Source organism: Malurus melanocephalus, unplaced genomic scaffold (assembly GCF_030028575.1).
Source record: "Malurus melanocephalus ecotype Western Australia unplaced genomic scaffold, MMel_1.1 scaffold_11, whole genome shotgun sequence".
NCBI classification, from domain to species: Eukaryota; Metazoa; Chordata; class Aves; order Passeriformes; family Maluridae; genus Malurus; species Malurus melanocephalus.
This window is the reverse complement of record NW_026623243.1, coordinates 1011836-1038514: the sequence shown is the minus strand read 5'-3', so window position 1 is coordinate 1038514 and position 26679 is coordinate 1011836. Positions and strand designations below refer to the sequence as shown.

The 26679-nt window shown below is 37.1% G+C and overlaps 2 protein-coding genes across 7 annotated transcripts in view; one reads left to right on the top strand and one right to left on the bottom strand.

Annotated features, from left to right (window-relative positions):
* The window catches only part of AASS (aminoadipate-semialdehyde synthase), a 29507-nt gene extending 25640 nt beyond the window's left edge, over positions 1–3867 (top strand). The window contains 1 exon segment of the mRNA XM_057378489.1: positions 1038–3867. The gene's annotated coding sequence lies outside the window, so the exon portion shown is untranslated.
* Positions 3371–26679, bottom strand: part of PTPRZ1 (protein tyrosine phosphatase receptor type Z1) — a 127237-nt gene continuing 103928 nt past the window's right edge. For 2 of the 6 annotated variants that reach the window (XM_057378453.1, XM_057378470.1), the window contains exons 14-30: positions 22648–22739; positions 19310–19395; positions 16996–17016; positions 16736–16832; positions 15230–15312; positions 14413–14547; positions 14097–14231; positions 12945–13108; positions 10529–10664; positions 9413–9559; positions 8693–8786; positions 8369–8442; positions 7315–7443; positions 6064–6210; positions 5609–5751; positions 4900–5035; positions 3371–4399 (exon numbers count right to left, since the gene is read on the bottom strand). In XM_057378453.1, the coding sequence (XP_057234436.1) occupies positions 4259–4399; positions 4900–5035; positions 5609–5751; positions 6064–6210; positions 7315–7443; positions 8369–8442; positions 8693–8786; positions 9413–9559; positions 10529–10664; positions 12945–13108; positions 14097–14231; positions 14413–14547; positions 15230–15312; positions 16736–16832; positions 16996–17016; positions 19310–19395; positions 22648–22739 (1960 nt within the window). In that variant the 3' untranslated portion in view covers positions 3371–4258. Of the gene's footprint in view, positions 4400–4899; positions 5036–5608; positions 5752–6063; positions 6211–7314; positions 7444–8368; positions 8443–8692; positions 8787–9412; positions 9560–10528; positions 10665–12120; positions 12205–12944; positions 13109–14096; positions 14232–14412; positions 14548–15229; positions 15313–16735; positions 16833–16995; positions 17017–19309; positions 19396–22647; positions 22740–26679 lie in introns of all 6 variants that reach the window. The other 4 variants (XM_057378460.1, XM_057378478.1, XM_057378434.1 and 1 more) reach the window with 3 other exon arrangements.

The following is a 26679-nucleotide window of genomic DNA, read 5'->3' as shown; positions in this document are numbered from 1 at the left end:
AGGAAGCTGCTTTCAGCTTTGCTCACAAATGCACTTTGCAGATAAACGCACAGCCTTTTCCTTCCGGAGAGCCAGTGCTGTAATCACGGTTCTGAGGGGCTGGAATTCCAGGTGTTGTTTTGCATGGTGGGAAAAGCAGCCATAGCAATAATTCAAGTTTTGATCTCCAAGTTTTGCTACTCAGGATTTGTATTTTCTTTGTGCAGATGCAATGAAGTAGCAACTGCAACAGAGTTAGGTGAAAGGAGCCAAAGGGAGAAAGGAGAATGAAGGGCAAAGTATTATTGTGAAAGAGGACTTTTTGTACTAAACCAATGCTTTTATAATGTAATGTCAGTTTTGGATTCTGTTACAGTGACATGCATATATCACACAGAGTCCTGGCTCCACAAAGTTGCTTTGCTTCCCACTGACCTTACAAGCTGTTGGTCAGTTCTCTGGCTCTTATCTGCAGCTGGGGCGAGGATGAACCTGCAATGAATGTTCTGCCCTCTGCTGCCTCCCCCTTCAGGCAGATTAATGGCCTACAGCTAAGGGTTAAAGTTGTACTTGTATCTGCTGGTCCCTTCCAGTCCAGTGCTGGGTGAGACCAGGATTTTACTTGAGAATTCTGTTCCCTCCCTTAGCCCATAAATATTCAACCATAGAGTCGTACCTCTGTACATATGCATGTACCACACTTGCATTTCTGCTTTAGAAATGCAGTATGAGATGAAAATCAGAGTTTTTTGAAAGTATCAAATATTTTTGGAGCACTAAAGAATGAGCACTACAGTGTTTTCTTCAAGAACACTGCTACTATTTTTGAACATTTTATATCGGAATATATTTCTATTTCCTAGTGCAATGCTGCATTTTGTTTTCTATGTTTAGACTTAGAAGAATTTATTGCTCATCTTTTTGTATGAAGATAATACTTCTCAGTTCTCTTTGCATATTACTGGAAATTGTAATTCCTGATAATTGTATCTTATACATGAGATTGCTTTAAAAATAAATCTGAAATCYTCTGTTTTGTTGTCATGTCGTCTTTACAGTCTAATAATAAGATGTACCTGCATGGGATTTGTTTTTTTCACGTGGATGGTTATATTGAAAGAGTGCCTACACATGGACTTTTCTATGTGCATGAAATAACTTTGCATACTCTTGCTAGACTCACGGGGAAGAGTCTTCAAGGATTGTTTAAACATTCCCACCTCTCTATAWAGGTATATCTGTACCTAGATATTTTACTGCTATATACTTAAGACATTAAAATTTTTTTRGCATGTTTTGTTTTAGCACACAAGGACAAACACTGAAGTGAAAAGCTGCAGAACAGTAGGTGTGTAACACCCCTCTGTGTAGGGTACCAGTGGGGCCTTTCATTCTGTTTTTAACCCCAGCATGACAATATTGCTATCAAGTTTTGTCAACTGATTTTAGAAGTCTGTACTAAAGTCTTTAGTTAATTTGTTGTCGTACTGATAGTGATGAGTTTTTATGACTTCTGTCCATCACTTACTGCTGATTCTTGTAAAGCTTTTCCATTGGGGTACTAAATTTCCACAACACAATCACTAAAAAGTTGCTGATAGTAAATTACTTGTTTTCTTCCTTTTTTTTTAAACCCTGAACTTTTTAATGATTTCTTAGGAGGAAGATCACTACTCAAGTTTTCCTTGCCACATGACTTACAGCTTTGTAAAGAAAAAAAGCTTAACGTGACATTGTTTATTAATATCTTACTTCTTGCCAGAGATACATAACGTCTTCTCCACACTTGACCCAGTTTGAAAAGGCAGGCTATATGTCTTTTGAGTCTGTAGCTTGGATTACAAGAAAAAAATTAATTAGAATATGGCCTTTGTCTGAGAGAGGAACTGACACGCATTTATTAAAATCTGTAATCCATCACAGTTGAAGATTATAGAAGATTTTTTTATGATTCTTATTTTTTTCTAGATCAGAACCAATATGTGTGAGTAAAGAGATTATCTTAAGCACTTATGTTTTAAATAACTTGTCAGCATGCTAAGATGATGAATGTGATTACAAACATCTCTGGAAGAAACCTTGAATGACAGCTGATTCCTTGGATTACCATTTTAAAATGTCTGCAAAACATTTAGGTTGAAAGGAACAGTTATATCAAGATGGAATTTTAAAAAGGATTCCTTTTTTGCTTTTGGTCCATAGCTGCTTGAAAAAATATAATAGAATTAAGTTGCTTAAAAATTACTTTGGGTATACAAATATATGAAACTGTAAATACATGAAGATAACTTCATGGTTTTTATTTGATATGTGAGGCAACAAGCCAGTTTTCCAGAAGAAAAGGCTGAAGTAGCACRAGAGCACCAAAGTTTCTCTTGTGCTAATGTGGTAAAGTGCAGAAGTACAGCATCTGCTAATAAGGTTATGGAATATGGATGGCAAATGACTATAAGATCAAAATTAACCTCTTTGGCATATACACCCCTAGAGATTAAGAAATCAAAARTTGTTTCTGTAATGTTTGAATGAGAAGGGGCAAGTAGATAAYATTGCTGGCTTTGTTAGCCTGGATCTGAAAACAGAGTGTGCAGCAAACCTGAGTGCTTTAGAGGAAKTCGTGAGGAACCCTCAGGCCATCTGAAAAAGAAGATAATCCCTTTCTCAAAGTGCAACCATTACACACCTTTGTATGCACCAAAATTGTGCCTGAACACTGTGAAAAATGTGTAATTCTTACAAAAATGTGCACCATTTGGGGCAATGTGCCTGTCATGGACATTTTAAACTCCTGTCAATCCCCAAACTCCACAAATTTAATAAGAAAATAGTTCTAGATCCTATTCCTCAAAGGCATTTAACTCTACCTGGGATACATCCAGGCTCCTCCAGGGCCTCGCCAGTGCAACCTTCAGTACAATTTTCTTGCCAGTTCTGAAGGCTACCAAGAATTGAGGCCAACTTGAAACATTTTGWTTTTGTTCTTGCAGAGGTTGCTTGCTTCACTGCTTCCCAGGGTTTGGCTGTTGCCTTTCCTAAGGAGGCAGCAGAGAGCTCAGCAGTGAATGACCTCAAGCCACCCCAGTGTGGAGGTGTCTTRTGAGGAGCCCAGCTAAGGCAATTGGGACCCCTGGGACAGCCCAATAACCTGGGGCAACCAGATGTGGGAGGAGATGYGAAACAAGGAGCTAATGTGGACACTGTAGGTATGGGTGGGAGGGGAGCAGAGATTAAAAAACATAAAAAWTTTTTTAAGTGTCTCCTGAACTTGCAGATTACATGGGAAGAGCAGCTGTCTGCAGATCAGCCTTAGGTCCTTGTTCCTGTAAGTAAAAGCTTTCCTGCACAACAGTGAAGGCTGTTTGCTGTACATGGAAGACTGCTAAGCACAGGCTGGAATATTTATATTTATTTTTGCAATACCAGGGTAAAAACAATTTAACAATACCAAGTACATGTTATTCTCATAAAAACCTTTCATTTCAAAACAAATGATTTCTATTTCCCACAAAAAGTTAAAATCACATGCAGCTATCTGAAGGTAAATTGCTTAAGATGCACAATTATGTATCAGAAGACTTTGTTAAAATAAAAACATACTGACTACATCATTTTAACAAGGCGATTACACAGAACTAGAAAACTGACTCTGTAGTAAAATATAAAAATCTACAATTATAAATATAAATTTGGTCCATGGATCACTACAGAAGTAGCAGTATTTACAGTAAGTATCAGATTGCTATTCTAAATGTCTAATTGGAGTCTTAAAATGTTGACTGTTACGTAGAACAGTATTTTATTTACATTCTACTATATTAAAAGTTGCATTTCTAGCAAATGTAAATTGTTATAAATACAGCGAATAAACCAAATACTAAACCCATGACATGTTTGTAATTGAGGGTTCCCTAATATCTATAAATATGGTAATTTTAAGTTAAAAGTAAAGCCAGATAAATCAAAAAACTAATACTGAAAACATACCACAATTCAATTATTAGAAACACTGTAAAAGTCAATCAAGTTAGTCCAGATGTAACAACGTATTACAAGAAATCTTTCAAGAAAAGGCACACATTGTTAATGATAAAAGTTCCACAGTAAAGTCGTATATAACAGAAATACCTGTTGGTTTGAGCAATGGTTTGGATCTGATTTTATATATATAGTGACTGGACAGATTCTCCCCGCCCAAAGTATAAAACTGAAAATAATAATGGTAAACTCCAGGTGTGATTGGTGTGATGTAGCGATGTGTACGTTTAATTTGATGTGTTAATTAAACTAAAGATTCTAAACTTTCAGCTGCATTTCCATCAGGTAAAGCTGAGCCGTTACTGTCCATAGATGCTGAAGGGTTTTCTTCTTGTCTTGTGCTGACAAGGCTGAGGATAGCTTTGTACAGAAACTGGTACTGTTCCTGGAGGAGAAAAAGGATATACTCAGGATGCTGGCAGAAACAGTTATCTTGTGATAGTGTTACTCAAAATTAGATAATGGCTGATGTGTCAATTGGTTAATGCACTGTGCTCCAGAATTTATTGTGTTACGTAGCAGCTTTATTATTTTCTGACTAATGGCTCCCCCTGCACATGATGTAAAGCACAACATTAGGGAGCACAGTACAGGTAGGGGAGAAAGCTGTATTTTGAAAGAAATATTATATGCTGAATCTGATCCTTATTAAAGTCAATTGCAAATCTGGGGACAGGGTTATGTTTGTTGGCTTTTTTCTTATTTTTTGTCATCTGAATTCTATCTAGGAAGATTTCTTTTTCTACAATACCTCTGGATGACAGTTTTGATTAATTCATGCAGAAACTAAGATGCAAATAGTTCAGTAATGTTGCCCTAAGATTTAGGCATGCTAATAATGTTATACATAGGGAATAAAAAGTGCACGTTGGGCTTATTACTTACAATGTCTGTRAAGACTCCAGGCCTCATCAGATTTATCATCTTTGCTACGTGGTAAACATCCACTGAATTCTCATTTTCCAGTTGATGCATCAGAGTTGTTAATGCACAGAAAGTGCCTGCTGTCACCCCTCCATGCCTTTGTAGAGAAAAAGAAAAAAAAACTCTCTAGAAATGGGTCAGGTTTTACAGCTGGAGAAAATACAAAATCTGGGGCAAACTGGTAAACTGAATTTATGTCATGTGATCTTTCCAATATTTGAAACAGRTCTGCCCAGCATTGGCTTAAAAAAACTTTCATGGTATCTGGCTACAACTTCCTAGAGTTATTTCTCCACAATCCTCTACTAACCAAATCCTGAAGACCTTGGGTCCTTCAGTGTTTCAAAATTTTGTTATTTTTTCCCATTATTGAATGGCTGGACAAGTGTAAGGTGCCTCATCTAAATGGTTAATTCTTTCAGTAAAAGACAATGAAGTCTTGACCAATTTCCTCTCCTGTGRCCTACCTGATAACCATCTAAAGTATCAACATGATAAAACTGAAATGAAGTATAATAAAAAAAAWGTTTCTCTTGCTGATGCAGCTGGAACAAAAGCATCACCATTTCTGTCAAGTTCAGACTTAGTGCCTTGTTTCAGCAGCTTTCACTCAGTGAACAGATGGTTCTACAGAAAAACATCACAACAAACAGAAAAGTGCAGTTCTTACTCATCATGTACAATCATGGGCCCATCACGGGTGGAAGCTTCCTCTTTGATGATACTGATCAGTTCAAAAGTTTTACTAATAGGACTATCAGGATTTGGCCATTTTGGACACTGAAAATGCCTCACTTCGAGTACATAGTCATCCTAAATGATTAGAAAAGAAAACAAACAAAAAAACCCATAAATCAATTTTGTAAAAGATAGWCTTTCTTTATTCTTTTCCTTCACCTTGTTCCAGCTTCAGCCTCCAGATGCAGAATGCCAGTGCTGTGGAGGTCAGAGTACCTTATTCCCCATGTCATTATATTACCTTATARAGGATACTCTCTCCATGGATGTTTATAGGGCTTTTTAAAATGTATTTTTTATCAGTTATTTACCATTGAAAATGTAACAAAATATGGACATTAYTTTTAACAAATCAAGTCCTGAGTTATATGCATATGACAGTGTTACCTGTGTAGCTTCTAAAATAAAGTCTTGGATTATGAGCTTCTCCTCATTAGACAGACACTTGTGTTCTTCAGCAATCATAGTGACTTTGAAACTCTCACAGTTTATAGGCTCATCTTTGTTTGGCCAGTACACAAATTCATCTTCAGCCTCCAGGAAAAAAAAATGGAGCCATAAAAATAAGTAATGTTGAGCTCTTAAAACACAAAATCGAACATAATAAATAATGTCACATATAATCAATCAGCTGGATTTAAATTGACAACTCAAATCTTGAGTGGCATAAAAATGGCAAAGATGATTTTCAAACATCTCTGTAGTGATCCTGACCAGAAGACAACTGTACCCTGTGGACCTACATAGCAATGAACCTGCAGTGTTACACCGTGCCACACATCCAGCCTGGCCTTCAGGATAAACTCACTTGGTGTGTTGCAAAGTATGTGTGGTCTTGGGATTATCTGAAAGTGCAGAAAAATGTTCCCATGGGAGCATCTTTTCTGTTTGCCAGCAGAAATGAAGAGATATTTTTTTAATAGTTTCATTAACCAAAATGGTCAGATGGCTAGGGAATCTTCCTCGACATGGGTCCTGTCTGCCTGCTGGATGTGTTTCAGGGAAGGAAGGGTGGACTCCAGCAGTGGGGGATGCTGAGCTCAGCGAGGCCATGGCTGTCTGTGGGTGGGTGCCAGTGCTCCCTGCTCCAGCTGGGCAGGGCTTCAATGCCCTTTGTGCTCCCCCTTCTGCAGGAGCTGCTGCCCCTGCCCCGTGTGCCCGCCCTGCTGGCTGTGCTCCTGTCCCCTCGTGCTCCCCAGGGGCTCCTTTTATCCATCCATGAGGAATGCTTGCCCACCCGTGCTCCTGGCCCTGCCCCGGTCCCACCAGCTGCTGCTGTGTGAGAAATAACCTCACACTTCTGCCCTTACCTAATAAATATGGCTGAAGAAGCCATATTATAACTAAGAAGTCATGGAGCAAAAACTAACCTTGCACACTGGTTACTTCTACTGTTTGGCTCATTTTGTAAATTGAACGGGGCTGATTCAATACTTTCTCACTCCAATCACAATCTGTCCAGACAAGGATTTCTAGATTTCTGCTAGATGACTTGGGGATTTAAACTCAGTTTGGTATTATTAATTTTAACTGTTTTTTTKAAGAATTCAAGTTCTATTCTCATATCCTGCATATTTCAAAATGGCAATAGTAATAAAATTCCTAYGTAAACCCAAAACCATCATCTACAGAACTCACCATGTTCTGGCTATCAGGAAGCATGACTATCAGCTGGGCATTATGGTCCCATATCATYCTCCAGAAATCCTTGATAGTGTGTAGCAAGGGATGCTGGGTAATGATGAATTCATGACTTTGATAATAACCCTGCAAAATAAAATTGACAGACTCAGAATTGATGCCCAAGTATTAATGCTTAAAAGAAGCTTCTAGTGGACAGAGCGAGAACCTAGAAAACATACTGCTCACTTGCTCTTTGGTTTCCTGCAAATATTAGAAAAATACAAACCTGCCATTGAAGTATTTTCCATGTGAAAAGAATAAATTCAATTACACTGAAACAATTTTTAAAACTTAAAAAAAAATCATAATAAAAAGGACAAGAGAGATCAGGGACTCAAACTCAGAATAAAAATATCCAGATTTCCAGAGCAGCTGACTACTGAACCAAATAAAATACTTGAAAGATCTGCTAAAATCCCAGTTTCTTAATTTGTACAGATATCTCAGATCAACTTCTACCACAAAAGAGAGTTCATGTGCAGTAATGCACCTGAAAGATCATGCACACATGCCGCTGCAGAGAGCTTTCCCATCTCYTTCCTGAGGCATTTACTTCTCCCTCCCAGCTACTGAAGGGGAAAGAGTTGAAGAAAACCCAGAGAACAAAAAGATGATGGAAAGCTGATGAACTATCTTAGACTTTACCAGTTGCAAAAGCTCTCTGAGATGAGCAGGTACGAAGGCAAACAGCACAGTACATAAAAACTAACTTATTAGACTTCTAGCTCATCTCAGAAGATTTTTCCATAGGTGGTATTTAGCATTATCAGTTTTTAAAATGATAATGTGATTTTTGTTTGTACAGATTATTAAAATACAATGCACTTCATCAAACTTAAAACCAACAATAATAATAATACTTCCTGGGGGAGTAACTGTTCCAGGCACAGTAAATAATAGAAGAAAGGAGTTTCCAAAGTCAGGATTGTGCCATCTTAACTTGGATGGACACATGGCAGCTGTGAAAACAGTGGTGCATTGCTTTTCACCAATACATTAACTGACTTACCATGATATAGGAAGCATTGATGTAGTCTGTGCCTTCACCAGACAGTGATGAGATACCCACTCGAGATCTTTCCACTGTAAAAAAGGTTATGAATTCATAAGTATGTTGCAATGACTCCTAAAATATTGTAGCAATTAACTCACATCTCACAGTAATGRTAACACTGAGCTCCATCAATCAGGATAAAGTGCTATCCAGCCATCTATTTTGTCTTCCTGTGTGTAATTCTTAAATCACTTCTTCCCTATAACTTCCCTTTACAGAACATTGCTCCAAACCTAGTCAGATGTCTTCAGTTCTTGTTGAGGATTTGAACAAGCTTACCAGGAATGATAGATGAGGTTCGGTTCTTTTCTCTGTTACACTGTTTGAGTGCAGTTGAATAATCACACTGCTGTGTGTTAGACTGGCTCAGTAACTGAAACAATGAAGTTAAAAAAAAGTCAGGTAACTGTAGAAAAGCCATTCCTTCATAAGCTGCACTAAACAGAAGGGTGCATATACTGCAGGTTTGCTGTCTCTCTTTAGTTATCTAGTTATCTGTCTAAACTACTTCACAAGTCACCAGAATACTTTTTCTCCACTCTTCTTAGCAGTTCAAATGATTCTTGAGCCCCAGATCAATAAGCATGTCATTGAAGGTGCAGTCTGTCATCTAGCCAGTGCTGAACACTGAGGAGAGTACAGTGATTGATCAATACAGTTCATGACATTTTTGCCAGAATGGTATCCTTCCAGACTGCTGTTTTACCTTTGATATCTTCCTGCAAAGGCACGTTGTTAGATTTTCCAAAACCTACTTACTGTCTTTTTTCTCATTATCTTTATTTTTTGGGGATTTTTTGGTAGATTCCTTGTTTAAGAGTAAACAATTAATTCTGTTCCAACTGACTGCATTCATTTGTTCACTTTAATCTGAATTTAGGCTCAGCAGTTAGATTTTAGGTAGAGAAAGATGATGCAAATTGTGTTGAGATACCTATTATTAAGTAAATCAGGTTCACAAACCTAAGCATTTTTRCACTACTGTCTGAGAGAGCTCACCTTGAATTGTTTCTCCAGCCTGGTCTTTCCTGTTGGTCCGGGTATCAAGAGAGCATTAACATAGGCATGAATGTGAGTCTCAAGGACCTCTGTTTCCTTACTGAGTATTGCTTCAACCAATGCATCATGAATGAAGATGTATTGCTCCTAAAAAAACAAAACCAAACATCTGAGCTCTCATGATTTTTAGCCTCCCCTGGATAGCTCTGGTTACGCTGACACTTCTGATGTGGTCAGTATTACTTCACAGAGGAATTTGCTCAAATGTGATAATCTACAGCAAAGGCTRTCCCTCTGCAGTGACAGTACACATTTACAAACACAATTGGCAATTACACTTGCAATATATATATATATATACACATATTTATGTATATATAAAATGCCAAATCTCTACCACCTGTGAGGTCTCACATCAACAGAAGAGTTAAACATGCAAGCACAGCCTTGTGTCAAATTTTCAAGCCAGTCTTAYCCTTAGTTCCTACTGCTATCCTCTGTTTTCTCTGTCACATCCTTTAGAAAAAGTGCTCTAGCTGTTGATTAACTTTTTTTTTCTATTGAAAGGCACTGGGGAACCTACCCACCTGTTCTTGAAACCTGAAATAGAGTTTCAAATGCCCTGCTGTTGCCCTTATTGTTTTCTCCTGGTCTTTCAATATTCTAYATATAATCTTCAGTTTAAAGCATCTATATATGATTTTCTGTCACAAAAAGCTTTTTTTCCCCACATTTTATTGCCTAATGAAAACTGTTTGATGGRATTCAGTGAAGATCCAAATGCCTTACAATGGTGTTTCCTCAAAAAGCTCCATGACAAAAATACAAGTGATGCCAAGAAAGCACTACTGTGGCAAACATGATTTATACAGACTTCCTTCTGAGTCCTCCTCAATAAAGAGACAAGGGCTCACAGAAAGGTAATTTCCAGTGCACTGCTTTAAGCGTTCCTAGAAGGATATCTCTATARAACCAAGGGAAGGAAAAGGGAAAATTCAGTCTGGTGACCGGTTTTCATGTGTCTGGCAGTGCCAAAAAAAGGGGACTGCATCATCTCTCCTCTTGCAAACAGAAATAGTTTGTAACAGTCTCATGCCATTTATATTTTATTCTTACCTCAGTCTGCACCAAGTAGTTCCTTTGWGTACGTATGTGTTTTAAGAATCCAAATATGTTGACTGTCCCTTCATGCTGAATTTGCTGCAGCATGCTGTCTAACACTATGTATGTGCCTGTCCTTCCAACACCAGCACTATAAAACAAAAAAATAGTCTTAAGCCTGAAATAAAACTCTAATGGAAAGAAATGTTCCATACATACAGCTTTTTCAACAAACTGATGCATAGGGAAGATACTTCTCTACAAATGAATTTACTGTATGATACACTYTGCTTAAGGTTCAAGGCTGATAGTAATCTTTGTGCAAGAATAAACCTAAAGATCATTTTCTCAAATTATTTTTAAACTATCGGCTGAAATAGAACAAAGGGGTTTCCTGCAGGTCTGCAATTTTCATGCTTCTGGTATTCCTTAGGATACTTTGTCAAGTATATCTATAAAAGGTGGTATATGTCAGCATTTGGGCACAGTTAATGTGCTCAAATTCTTTAACGTTGAAACCCCACTTCAAAACAAAAGTTGGATTATGCCACCCTTCACAGTATGGAAGGTTTCAAAGATATTGAACTGAAGAAAACCCCAGGAAAATGGCAGAACTGTTGAGAATATATCTGTAAAAGAAAAAACTTAGTGCTCTCTGGATACAGCTAAGATAACCAGCAATTGTGGAAAACCTTCTTAAAAATAGAAAACGGAGAAGAAAGGGTTAATCAGCACATTCCTGTYATGAACTCTGATTAATGTAGTATAAAACCAGCCCATCATAAGATTAAAGAACAACTTTTTCTTTCACAAAGTATCTGTGAAGGAAGTCCAAGGCCAAGAGGTCAGCTTCTTTTACCTGTTCATGAATGGCAAATAGCTGCAATTCCCCTCTAAGCTATGAAGGAACATTCCGTGCACTGTGCCTGTAACTTGAGAGCAGCACTCTGCTGGCTCTGCATGGTTCTCTAGGGGCACACCCAGCTCAATCCATACCTGCTAATTTCATCTCATTTCTGYCACATTGCAGTTCTGTAATAAACTCTCTACATAAGCATGATACGAAACTCAGCAGTCCAGGTTGTTAATACACTGTTACACCCAAACAAGCATGAAGATTACCAGACACCACCTGTACTTGTTATGAAAGACAAAACATGAGAAGTACCAAATRAAAATAGCTAAAGTAAGTTTCACGAATTTCATCATCTGTGTCTTCCATATAGCCTGTAAAAGATAAATAAAAGTTACATTTCTAACAGGAATCCTTTGAAATTCCATAGTGCATGTGGTCAGGTTAGCTAAAAGCTGTACAAAACTGCCTGCAGAAGTGAGCTATACATATGACCCAAGGGAGAGGTCTGACTGAAGCACACAATTTACCACTTTTAAAAAACTCAATTTAATTGACTCATAAATGTATTGCTGACATCTCAGCAATCTCAGACTTGACATTCTGAATTTTCCAAGAACAGGCAGGATATAAAAAGCAGCAGAGCAAAAAGATGTGGAATTTTCATTTTCCAAGCTAAAAMCAAATGTCAGTCAGATTAGATCATCCCATAAATAAAGTATCTTCATTTGCAGCACTTGTGAGGYGACTTTACCTGTTGGATTTCTCAGAGTCAGCTCCAGAAGGACAGAATTCATGAGGAGGTTCCCTTTCCAAATGTTCCATCAAAGGTGAGGTACTACAGTGGAAAACCAGAACCTGCTTATATATTTTACAATAACCCGGTCCTTCATGGGCATTGTGAAGTCACTCCAGGCCCTACAAGCCCTTTTTAACCGATTTTCCCTGAGCTGCCAGTCTTAGCGAGCACTGACAGAACTGCCTGCACAGTGCGGCACATGCAGACCTCAAACCATTCCCCAAAATGCTCCTCCTTTGCAAACGACTGCTAGAGCCCAGAGTAATGCTAAAAAGAGCAGCGCTGTAGTTCAGTCAGGAACAGAGGGAGTCTTCTCTTGTGGACAGAGCTCCTCTTAGGATTACAAAGCAAAGGATCCCTGCACCAAAGAAAGCATCAGCCAGAAGCATCCTAACAATATATTTGCAGAAATGAAACAATTATCCCCACACATAGTATCTAGTAAGCTCACAGCATTCAGAGCAGTAYAGAAGTGTGAAAGGAAAAAAATGTAAAAGCAGTTTTGAGAAAAAAGAAAACAAACCAACCCAAAAAACATAATACAGAGCAGCAACATCTTGTTTACAGAGATTTACCAACTTATTCAAGTGGCACAGACAGTTGATTAGTTTGCCTTACAAAGGAGAGAAATATCAGATAAGAATATCAGCCAAGAAATTAATCATACTCCATCAGGAATTGTTAAATGCGAGTGTGAAATTTTGCTTAACCCGCCACTGAAAAATTCTCTTTTTTTTCTGCAAAAACAAAAGTGAAGCTTACAGCACTAAAAACCACACCTGCAATGCACCACCACAGGCCCGACAGCGTGGCGCTTGGCGTGCGACGCCTTCCGCACGAAGGTGAGGACAGGCAGAGTGTACTCGGGGACACCCATGTCAGGCCACTGCGTGTAGTGGTACTGAGTTACCAGGCGTCCACTAGACCTCCCYTTCTGGGAACCCTGCAACAGAAAAGTGATTCCACGGGTAAGCAGCCCACATCTTTATTTTGTTTCTGTTCCTGATAGTTAACTGAACTGGTACTATCCCTGTTTAGTTCAAAGCATCCCGTCTGGCTCTGAATATTCCAGCCTTCAAAGAGGAGGGGAAGGACCAGTGTTTCTGTCCCATTTTTCCCCTTCCACTGAGTGGAAAAATGACCTGACACTGTCTCTTAGRAAGCCATAGAGAAAGATTAAAACCACTGTAGGGGTCAAATTACAGCTGCTCTCAAGAGCCACCAGCTCTTTCTGCCACTCTGCTCCTCTGTTGAGTGAACAGAGTCAGATTCATCTCACCCAGCTTTGGTGAGCTACAGCTTTGTGTAGGCTGCTGTTCTAAGCTCCCTCCATGGCAGCTCAGAGGCAGGGATGCCTTCAGAAAGCAGATCATCTCATTCAAAGATTGCTTCCTAAAATAGGCATAACAAATTAATTGATAATGAATGCTACAATTAYGCAGGGAGAGTGAGAGACTAGGCATCTCAGACATTTATGTGGCTGGAATAAATTAAGTTTCAGRATCCTCCTCGAAGTAACTAACATCACACTGCTGAGCTGAGACCATGCTGGTTTTGGTTACAATAAGCAAAGTGTGGATTCATCTGTCTTTAAAAGAGRAAACAGAAAGCTGAGGTGGATAATTTAACTCATACCACATTTTCCTCTAGTTGCTCTCTTTCTGAAAATGCATCATCCTGCTACCCAGGCAGGCAAAGTCCACCTCAGCTCTCCAATGTGATCACTGCTTTTACCCTGATGGTCCCACAGTTTTCTGAGTTTGTTTATCAGGTCAAATTTACTGAAGTTGACAAGAATCTTGGCTGGCTGAGGCCTTTAGGGTTTGGCTTTACATATACAGCAGAARAACACTGTCAACGGCCTTAAAAAATATTCTGAGCATCTCTTAACACTTCCTTTTGCCCACCTGTGTTTTCAGGATGCCACAAACCTTTTTGATCTTGGTGTTTCTAAGAGTAAAATTCCTCACAGTGTAATAGGCAAGTACATGAACACTCTTCTGAGTAACCAAGAAGTTCCCATATTCTTCACTACCTTCAGCAGGCCAGTACTGGTCACATTTTCTCTGTTAGAAAGCCAATAAAAAATAGAGAAAAAAACACCTAAAATGTCAAACTAGTAAGCTGAAATGTTCAAATTTAAAAGCAGAGTAAAGCTGAACCAGTTTTCTAAAAGAGAGACAGGAGTTTGCTACAGGTAGCTCTACCAACATCAGAGAAGTAAGTAACAGGAAAAGGTACTCATACCCTTCCTTTCTCAATGAGATTCGTTATCATGACAATAACTTCCACGTTATGTTCCCATATCATTCTCCAGAAATCTTCTGCTGTTGATTTTAGTGGCCCTTGAGCTGCAATGTAGGCTTTTGGCTTGTTGTAGCCCTAAATTAAAATATAAGATATGACACTCGTCAAATTACTRTCCATGCACAGAAGGAGGTGGCGTAAATGACATTTGCTGTATCTATTTTTAAAAACTCTGAAGAGCTTTTAAGYACTTTTAAATTTGTAACTATCAAAACTGCAGAAACCCTGTGGTACCAGATGACATATGAATACAACTGTTATGTCAATGTTTACCATTCTAACAATAGGATATTTATGTTCCACTGCCCACATTCAGGCAGAACAATGACATGATTGTGATTATGAGACATCTGTTATAAAATTAGTTTAAAAATGAATCATAATCATCCACATGTAAATAATGAAAAMTGTTAATGGTACCTAGGTGAGGCTCTCAGCCAAATGGCATCTTCCTCTCATGAGATTACCTCAGACAGGAGAATTAACCACTCAGATGAAATATAGTCGCAAGTGACAGAATATTTTTTTCTTTAAAAATGCCCTTCATTAAGCTGCAGCTGCTAAATATTAAAATGGATTCAAGAAGGAAACTGTTTTACCTGTGCTTTAATTTTATAGGCTTAACTTCGACCTTCTAATAAAATCTGTAATATTCTGATACTTTTTTGGAATTAAATCTATTCATCTCCATATAAAATATTTTCTTACAGCAAAGGATGACAGATCTATAGACCAGCAGATAGACAAAGGCACTTACATCGACATAGTTGGCATTAATGTAATCAGTCAGTTTTCCATCCTTTTCTGCAAGCTGTGCTAATTTAACCCTAGTATGATCATCTGCAATAAAAAAAGAGAGAAAATAAGCAATTTTTTGTAAGAATACATTCTTTCTCAACAAAAAAAAATAGAAATAAATTTTTACAATGTGTTAAGACAAATAACATAACAATATGTTAAGGCCAATACACTAACAATCACATATAAAAATACCCTCTCCTTAAGTATGAATCAGATTGAAAATTCTAGYTTGCAGAAAAATAAATTAATGAATCAAAAGTTTGAAGCGATTCAGAATCTAATGGCCTGAACAGCAGCATCTGGGGCATTTYAGCCTCTGGCTGCTGCTTGCAAAGGTGTACAGGTCTTCCCTAGGTCCCATGTCACGACTGCCAAATCTGCACAGTCAGACATCTCAAAATGGCAGTAGGCACCAGTGTYGAGGAACTTTAATTCCAAGTTAAAAGCGTGGGCACTGGACAGCAATGGGACTTTGAAAATGCTGAAGAGTCAGCAATGGCTACATCAGGGGGAGCTGAAGCRTTCTGCAGCCTGCACTGATTATAAGAAATACACTTGAGTGACTTACAGAGGACAATTCTTGCTACTTCAGCTGCCCGAAGCTGCCTCTGCRCTGTTCTTTAATAAAACAGCCCCTGGGCTGGCACCTTTTGTATGATTAGGTACAAACACAGAGKGGCAGAGGAAAATCCCTGAGGTTTTGTCCCTTTAGAGACATCTTTATCCAGGGGGATTGACACTTCTTGTTGCTGGTTTACATTGTCTTTTGCCAGACAGCTGACCCTGTCACTTTTTCTATTAAGCTTTAGTGACACTGTATATTTAATTTAGAGTTTCTTGTAATCAGAACAAAGTTGAAATGCTATAGAGAGTTTAAAAAAATGTATTGAGCCACCAAATGATCAAAAATCCAGAGGCAATAGCTTGAAAGAGAGATTAACAAACTGAATAGATGCATTCCAAAGAAGAAAAATCTGGGGGAGTGATGCAATGGGCAAACAAGTGYACTGGCTAATGAGGCTGCTGTATTACATTGTTGCCAGGCACAATACAATATAAAACCAGAACATTTTGTTTATATGTGACAATAAATATATCCAGGGATTTTGAAGCTCATAGAGACAATAAGTCACCATTATTCTAGATCAAAGATGGATTAATTTTGACAATCAAAATACAGCTTCTTAAGCTTTCTAATGGCATTATAAGAAAAGCTCCCAGCTCCCTTTGGGTCATSGCAGAAGACACAAATATGCCTTGCTAACACATGCTCAGCAAAGCAGCAGAATGTCAGAGGACTAACTTGAAGAGATGTGAAATCTCTTGCTGACTCCTCTCCAAGGAACACTTTGCGGAACAGTAGCTGGAGGTAGAAATATTGTTGCTCCCTCTGGTAACATATAAATCTATACTTGWCTGTAATTATTTCTTGCACAGAACACCAAGTGATGTCTTTACTTACAAGCAACAATGTTTATGTATCGATTCTTATTCTTGTTGTCAGGATGATTAGAGCTGTCTGATGTAATACCTAGATCAACAGTACAGCTCTGGATTTCCTGAAAAAAAAAGTATAGCATACTTGAGTAAGTATTAAGATAGATAAAATGTATCTTTAAACATAATAAGTAAGCATGAAAAGAACCACAACCTTATACCCAATTATCTAAGAYATTTTACAACTACATTGCTAAAAAAAAATGCAGTGAAATAATTCCTTACCTGATAAAACTCTTTCAGTGTCTAATGAGGGAATGAATGCAAAAAAAGTAAAAAAAATCAAATTCCACAGCACAGAACAAATGGATAAGTGTTTATATAAATTACAATTACTATATGGAAAACAGTTATGGTCATGCAATATATCCATAATAACAACAAAACTGAATATTTTCATGTAACTCCTAAATGAAACGAGGTAATTTTCCCAGTTAAAATGCTGGCATCTCTTTTCCTATCTTTAGCTTTAATRTTAGACCTTAGGCCAGTGAAAGCTTGTACATATAAGCAACATCACAGACTTTAGCCAGATTATCTACACATTTAAGAGTTCATTGGAATTTTTATTGGTCCTTATAAATGCTTTAGTTTCTCTGGGGAATGTTTCTGCTCTCTCCACTGAAGCAGGATTGTGCTGCTCAGCCAGCCTCACAGCGCTCTGGGGAAAGACAGAGCTACAGCCCTCACTCATCAACTGCCAGCAGYTTCATAGTGAAGTCAACAATTTGATAAAGAGACAGACAGGCTTGAGAAGACAGGCACAAAGTCTGTAAGACTCAAAAAATTAATTCATTTTATTGGTTACTTTAGCTGGCAGGAAACTCAAGCATTTATAAGGTCCACACTGTTAAGTAGCAAATACATTGCCACACTAAGTACTATAATGATGCTTCCCAACACTTTTTATAATTTATAGTTTTATAAAATATATAATTTATAATAAACTCCATTTTATTGTCAATCATCCTAATCTRTATAAATATATATATGAAAAGTGGTTTCCAGCCTAGAAATTAGATTTTAGATKAGTTGTTTTGTAGCAATATTAAAGAAACTTACTACCCCCCCTGCCCACCCAAAATTTGAACCACCCTTTTACTCTTTAAATGTATGATAACTCTGCAAAGACAATTACTGTATTTCAGTTTTTCTCAACCTTCTAAGTTCTCTATCAGTAGAGAAAAGAACTGGACACCAATTATGGGGTAGTCCATAAACCCAAAAAGGATCTCCAAGAAATGATGGGGACATTCATGAACAGTTAAAACTAACATGAAATATTTCTGATGGTGCAGCTGCAGTTCAGTGACAAGCTTTATATTTTGTCTTTAGATCGCTGCTGTAATTTAAAAAAATAAAATTTTAGGAAAAGATAAACKTAGAATGAGAAACCTGATTTCTGTATTGCCGTGCTCACTAATGGTTAAAGAACTTTTTATCCACTGTATTTACATACTGTCCTTCAACATCTGCTCACATTAATAGCTGGTCTAGAGGGAGCCCAGTCCCATCAGTGCCTATGCACAGGTGTATGAATATGAACTGGGCATTCACAAGCATTTACAAATTTGGTTCAAAAATCAAATGGACATTCTGAATGTTAAATGAATTGAAGAAATGCTGATGAAGAAGGTTATGTGAAGGACATGAGATTTTTGGTCCCCTGGAACACAATACATTGGCTGGAGAAACAAAAGCAAAACTTAGAGATGAAAAACTCTGAATATTTTACTTTCATTATTGTTTTTGCAACAGGAATATGACAATCATATTTTAAACTCATATAGGTCAGGTAAAGCACCTGTTTCCATCCCAACTGACTGATTTTTGTTAGAAATCCCTCGTAAAAATTGTTAATGACACAGCTTTAATTAAAGTATTTGGGGTTTTAATGTTTATGTCAATTAAGTTAGAACATATCCATTTTTAAATTGATTGCAATACACGAGTGAAAAAACAGTGAAGATCATTAGTGACATATGGTGACAGTAACATAATATGGTTAGAGCATATGTTTTCAACATTTTGAAATACCTCTCATGAACCATATACTTTAGGAAAGGAACTGTAAAGCTTTCACTACCACATATGAAGACTACATTAGTTCCCCTGTTAATCAGAAGTCTTGCCATGTGTATTCATTATTACTTCCATTTTATTTTCTCTGTAAATGTAACAAGCAAATTTGGGTAGTTTCTGCAAAATTCAATTGTGATTAGTATTGGAAAAGCTTTAGATCTATCACTATACCTSGTAAGCCATACATTGCATTATCTTTGCACAGTTTATTCACACAATCATTCCGTATTTTATAATAATAATAATAAACATTCCCATTTGTATTCCAGTCTTCACAGCTTTTAGGAATCCCCCTAAGCTTTAAGCACAAACTCTACACTGGGCTCCAAGTACTCACATTTACATGCATTCATGAAATTGGTGCCCAACTCAGATGTAATGTCCCATTTTTGTTTCCAGGCATTTAAATTCAACAATATTTGTATGTACTAAGAAAGATGATGTCATAGAGCCATACCTCAAATTCTTCAGAAAAACCATTACTTGCATGTAAATCTGCAACATGTTTTGGAAAATGCTTTATTGGAATTGCTCCAACATCATCTTAGGGATGGGAAAAGACAAAAAATATATTTATGTAGAATAAAAAGCCAGTGACATATAGTGAAGTTTATATGTAGGTAATCCACAAAACATCCTGAAATAAAATTTTTGGCATGAACTTTGGATATACAACTCCCACAAAAATTCAACATTCTTTGACACCATTAACATTTCTAAAATAGTTACTTAACACTTGTACATTTCTAAATTACTATTTGGAAAGAAGATAAATTGCCTTGCTATATCAGTAAGCCCCCCCAATCAAGGTGCTGATTCTGCAAGATGCTGAGCTGGTCTGTAAATAGAAGAATGCACAAAATTCCATGTGAAATCAAGGAGAAATGGAAGGACTAGCTCTTTGGTATAAAATGTYCAAAGGGAGAGGGTGGGAGCAGAGCTCTGAATAACACTGATAAAGTAGGATTGATTAGGCAGAATTATCTGGGTGTTTCATGCTGATTAGTGTTGCACTGGAACTCGGATCCAGTACACAGATGAGCTGCATAGTCCCAAGCCTACTAAATTAAAGCAGCATTATGTCAGTAGGTGCATATTAACTGACAGTTGCATGTTTGCATTGGCATCCAAAATAAACAGGAATTAATTTTCATTTTTTACTGCATTAGTGACTACCTTCAGTATGGAATTTTCTCCCCGTTCTCCTTGTGATTCTATGAGTACCTACTGATAATAATCYTATGTCTGATCATGGTAGTACTAACCACAGGTTCCCACATCAGGCTTCGTACTTCAAGTTTTAAATGAAAGATTTATGTTTAAGACTTTCTGAAGACCCACAAACAACAAAAAAAAAATCTACATTCTCGTGCAATTAATGTCTTTCACACAACATTTCCATTTTACTTTCAACAAATACAAAAAACCTCTTGTGTAGAATATGTATCAGGAATCACATCAAAAACCTTTGGGACTTTTAATCTTTTCTTTACAGCAAATATGCTGTGTAAACAAAGTCATCTGTTTGCTAATTATCTGCAAAAGGATGACAATATTTCTCTTAGTTTTGGTTCTGAAGAATAGTTTTGTCGGATTTTTTTAAAAGCCTTTCATGGATTAAAAATATATTTATTTCACAATCTGTAATTTCATCACAACTTCATTACATCTGTAATTTCATCACAACTGTTTTTGAGAACAAAACATCAGAAACATTGAACAAGGACCTGTTATTCACACCAACAGATGTTCAACAGTAGCCCACCTAATAATTTTAGCTCTAAGTTACCAAGAATTTGATTTGTACTAAGATCTGTCTGGTCTTCCATTTACATGACTGGATGTGAATATAAAAAGTGAATTTATYCAGTCAAGCCTAAAAGAAGCTGAACAAATGTGTAACACAGTCTTCACACTTTGGAGATGAAAGGCATGAAATGTTTATCCTAATGATAGGCAAACACAAAACCAGAAGGGAAGGTAAAGAACCCAAAGAGTGAGCTCAATAATGGAGAAATAGATCTCAGGTTGTTTCCTGAGATCTATTTCCTTTTTCAAGTTGTTTGTTTCCTTGCCCATATCTCCCAATTTAATAACTTCTGAATCCAGGAATGTATTTTGTACCTGGATGGCAGGTATCACTTCAAACTACTTAGATTTTGATAGTGGATCTGAATACTGCCCTGTAATTCATTATTATTTTAATGCATCTTTGAATTGTGCTGTGAAGTGCCATTGCATTTTCTGTGAATAACTGCACATCTCCTATCTCTGACAATGAAACTCTATGGAAGGGAAACAATRTATCATGAAATTTGTGGAGTGTGCTTTTGGTCTCAGACATAAGAATTAAACTTGGCAGCTGCAAAACACTCTTCCTGCCCTACACTCTTTTCTRGTATTATATTTTAATCAGATGCAATTGTAAAATTACGCTGTTGAAACACATGTGCAATAGAAAATTYGGTAACTGTTCACTTGATATTTGTTGCAGCAAAATAAAACTATTTTCTCACTGCTTGTAGATTTTTCMAAAAACATGTTGTGTGTCTTGAGTCACTTAGAAAAAAATTCTCTTTACTACTTATCAGCATTTCAGAAGGAAAACCTCCACCTTCAAAGCACATATTTTAGATACTCAGAATACCTGCAATTTCAGTTAGGACAACTGAAAACACTTTCTCCCTTATGTGAGCTGGGGAGAAATTCAGGAAGAATTGTAAGAAAATTATACAGTTGTAGTGCAATATAGTTAATGACTGAGGGTTAAAGCTGAGATTTCATATGATTGGTACTTGACATTCATATATAATCATATTTTCTGAAGTCAARCGATAGCTGTGCTTTTTAACCATTTAGTTAAAGGTTTTGCATCTCTTAACAATGRCAATCTACAGAAGATGCATTTAAAGATGTCTACAATTCCATTACAATGGAAGCCTAGTGCTTGGGATTTATTTAAATAAACATGTTTACTGGTTATTCACACAGGGGCTGATTTTCTTCCTTTAGYCATTCCATGGAAATCTGTCTCCTTGTGTAATAGAACAGTTTGCAAAAACATTACTTGTGGAACAAGATATTCTTGTCTCATAGGTGCGAATGTGGCTTAGGGTCTTCAAAATTAATCTATTTAGGGTACTTTTCATTCTATACAGACTGAAAAACCTAGGAGCCTGCATGCACTTCTGATACTTTTTGAGGAAAGAAAAGAAACAGTTTTGCAAAATAAATGTGGTGGATATAGAATCAGAATATGCTAATAATATTCTGAACTTCTCTATTATTTTCATGAGAGGCTCACAGAACTGTACCACAGTAACTATGCCAGTAAAATATGTAAGAACATGCTGTAATTGCACGTGAAATGAAGGCAGATGAAGCGTRTCCTCATCCAACTGGTAAAAAGAATAGGACTTGTTCTACACACAGGTGACAAGTCCAATTAAAGGAAAAAAATACAACAGAGTATGTTGCTGGTGTAATCCTCTGGAGCTGTTTAGTGTAGCTCAGAMGGCTCCATCAGCAGCCACTCTAGTGAGCTACGAGGCACAGAGCATCTCTGAGGAAACTCTGTGAGCTGAGGATATTTCTCTTCTGAGTTACCTACAGAAGAGARTATCAATACCAGCAGTGTCTGCCGATGTCAAAGGTACCTGTTTACAAAGATCTGCACAAGACGTCACAAATTTTTGGTTTCCAGATGTTATAGTATATGAAGAAWTCATATTGACACATATAAAGCAGCATCTTCCAACAGCTAACACCAATCCACAGAACAGTTGCCAGAAATACCTGAGACTGGGAAGATTGGAGCTGGGGGAGCAGAAATCACTCGGGGTGATGTATTATCTTCTAAATAAAAATGAGCAGTCTGGAAACATTTCCTAGAGAGGAAGAAATATAAATAAATATTGAAAAAAAGAGAAAACAAAAAAGAAACCAACAAAACCCCACCAAACATTATTTGACATATTTTKGAATTTTGGCATTATTGAGTCAGAAATAAAAATAATTTTGAAAATCCGTTTTCATGAGTGTCAAATACTACTGCCACAATATAAATATTCCCCCAGCACATCACCAAATTATGCATACAACATGAAGATACTACATTACCTCAGCATAACACATAGTTCATGCATCTTTACCTATACCAGAGGCAGAAGACAGAGCACACATCAGACATAGTGACAGCTGAAAGAGAAACTCTGCATGAGCAGCTACTGTAGATGCTGCACACAAGTACAAAAAATGCCACTGTCTTCCTTACTTATCCAAATTCGCTTGAATAATTACTGTTCTCTTCCATGTGATAAGGCTAGCCTGAGGATGGAGCTGTGTAGGAGGGCATTCTGTTAATTCATGGATAGATGCTAATGCAGGCATGGAGGTGCACTAMAGGACAACACACCCTGTAACAGCCAAAACAGAGGCTCTAGAACTACTGGGGSTAAACCCTTTAGCAGAATGAATCGCAGCACTGAGGCACACCTTCACCAAGGAGCACTTCCCAAAGCTGACAGATAGAAACAGGGGAATTTCTAACTCAGGAGATGCCAGCTTTGCTGCAAAAGCATTGAAGTAAGAATACAAATGGAATCAACCTTAACTATGACCCACAATGTTATTTGTATCTGYRCTGTAATCCAGATGTGAAGATAATAGGAACAGCATCTGTTAAGAATCCGAGCTACTCAAAGGAATGAATAACCAACTGCTGCTGTAAGCATTGCAAAGCCTCTTTAATTAAAAAAATCTCCATATGATTAGACATGCTAATAACAATCTTAACTTTGGGTCACTTAATCTCTCTGAAATATTATTCATTAATCATTGAAGTTAAAAAGAAATATATKCATCATGAAAATGCTAATCTCATTTTATATTTACAAGTCTCTGCTTCTTCAAAGCTGTTGGCTGAAGCCATTGTGTGGTTGTTTGTTACTTTGTGTAATCACTGTTATTTTAAATTCTGTACCATTCCTTTATCACTACAGTCATAAAACCCCTCATATAATTGTTACAAACAGAAAWAAATTTTGAAGATATATTGAAAAATAGATAGGGAATATGTGGCTGTTGTAATTCTTTCCAGAAAAATGAATGTAGATAATAAATACTTTTGTAAGCTTATTTGAATTAAGCCTCTGGGAAACATGCCCATATTCCTGGAATGTGCTGGGAATTTTCTRTTAGTGTACCATGTAGATTCTCTTAAAACATAAGAAAAGCAGACAGCTACCTAAAAGGGAAAACTGAGGCATGCAAAATAGTTCTGGTAACTCAGATGACAACTAAATCTGAAGTCCAGCTGGAATTCTCTAAAAGTGTATTTGCGATGTTCACAGAGAAGCTTTGGCTTTGCATGAGATATTTGGTGCAATACTATCTGTTATGGACTTGGTTTCACTCAGAAATGGCAATTTGGGATACAGATCAAGAACATTCAGAAGGTACCAGGGAACACCCTCCTAAATTTTCAAGTCTCTAGCATTAGAGTTAGTGGCTGCTCAGGTGAGAGCAGCTGTCTCAATGCCAGCRTAGGAATCAAGTGTTTTAGCATCAGAACTGTATGTGAAATGTCAGTGAGATGCAGGGAGATATCAAAATCCTCACATCTTTAAACACTTCAGAAAGTTTGGCCCAGTCTGCTGGGCACAGCRAATGCTGTATTGGGTTTATTAAAAACTGCACCAACCAAACATGCCAACCAGTCTGATGCTCAAGCTCCAAATCCAGAAAGTGCCCTCCCCATGAACGTCTACTGCTTGTGAACAGCGATCATGTGTAAGCTTTATGGACTAAYGTTGTCACCTCCTTGCTTGAGAAAGGATTGAACTATAAAGAATTTAATTAGCATAATGGCTTTCACATCTAAAGCTGTACTTAAAATAGCCTTRTATTATGCCATACACTCATTATCTCTCACTGAGCCAATGTATTTTTAATCTTTAACAAGTTAATTGTGGCTGAAAATAAATTACATCCTTAGCACATTTGGGAGACAAATTMATAGCAGTTGATTTAACCTGTAATAAGACTTATAAATAGGCACTCCATCTGCTTCTGCATCAGCACTGGAAGCCTTCATGACTAAATCTAATGTTAATACTCACATCTCGTTAATTATCACTTGTTGTTAATGAAAAAAGTGATGACTATTACAAACTTCCAGATAAAGGTCCCACCACTCAATAACCTGATTATTTAATTTACACCTTTCATCCCAGCATTTAGATCCTCAACTTAAAACTGTAATTTGTAATTTAGACAYTGCACTTCTTCAAACACCCACTTTATACAGGGGGCCAGTGCTAAGCCATTGAATTAATTACAGTATCTGGATCTGTACAGCAGCAGCACCAGCAAAGCTTTACTCTGACAAGAGGAATACCAGATCTGAATGAACATTCAATGGGAACTACTTGGGACTACAAGATTAAGCCTCAGACTGCAGGGAACATTCTCAAACACGTTTAGATTTTTCTTAAATGTTCAGATAATTTAAAGATCTGATGGAGCCAAAGGATCTCTATATGGATCCTCAATGGATGCCAATTATTCAGTTTTTAAATGCCTGCAATTTATTTTTGTGTCTACTGGAATTTGAATTTTCAGATTTTATTAACACTTCCATTTATAAGATGCCGCACTGTTGAGAAATTCTTCCTGTATGGATGGATGACTGTGGTCTCTGTATATTTACATCTGGTTTCAGTGTCTCTGCATGTGCAAGTTTAATGATCTTTAGTGAGGTTTTCAACTCTGTTCCCATAAACTTATCAAAGGACTCAAGGCATCAGTTCAAATCATGGATAAGAAAATGAACATTTTCTGACAGTATGTTTCAAAGATAGAGGGTGGCGGGGRAAAACTAAAATTTAAATGACTATTCAGGTCATTGCCTGCCATCAGGTTGGTAATTTCTGAAGTGTTGCTGTCACGAAATGTCTAACAGGCTGCATGACARCCAGATGATGCTCAAGATGTCTATAGATACAAATGGACCTGAAAGTGCATTTTGTGGATCATGCTATTAGAGATGGTCTTTTACTACAGTTCATATGTTTGTTGAAAAAGAATTTTGAATGGTACAACTACCACTGATAACTGTTACCATGTTACATTCTCCAACCTCTTACAATAAACATCAMAAAAATTGATCTGCACAAACATGATTAATTAAGCAAATTAAACTTTTCTTCCAGAAAAGAATAGAGCAAGTACATCCATGCACTCCTGCCGCATCTCTGCTGAAAGAAATATGCAAGTAGACAGATACYGAAAGAAACAGACAGACTCTAGATGTGGACAGAAAATTCTCTCTAAAGCTATTAAAAAAGTCTATCTGGACAACAAGGCCATTAAACAGGCCAAAGAATCTCCTTGTTTATTCCACTGTAATCTTAATCATGCTGAAGAAATGAAAGGAAAATGACATTGCTTGAAAATTGCTTGAATTAAAAAATATGCAGAAAACTATAATAGTTAAAAATTGTGCATTTTCCCACTGGCAATTATTCAATTTTTAGACCATATTGCCATTAGAAGATATTATCCCTGTCAGAGAAATAAATATCTATCAAAAAAAGATTGAAATTGTGCCTAATGAGATAGTGAAGAGATTGAGGAATTTCCTCAAGTGCTGATTAACAATTTCATTTAAAAAAAATCCCAAAACTAAAACCCAAACAACAGATGGTACAGAATTATTTTTCTGATACAAGTCATTAAAGTGAAGTACAAAATATTTTGCCTTTTTTTAACCTTGAGAGACTGGAACTTGCTGTTCTTGGTAATTACTTGGCTTTAAACACACCTTTT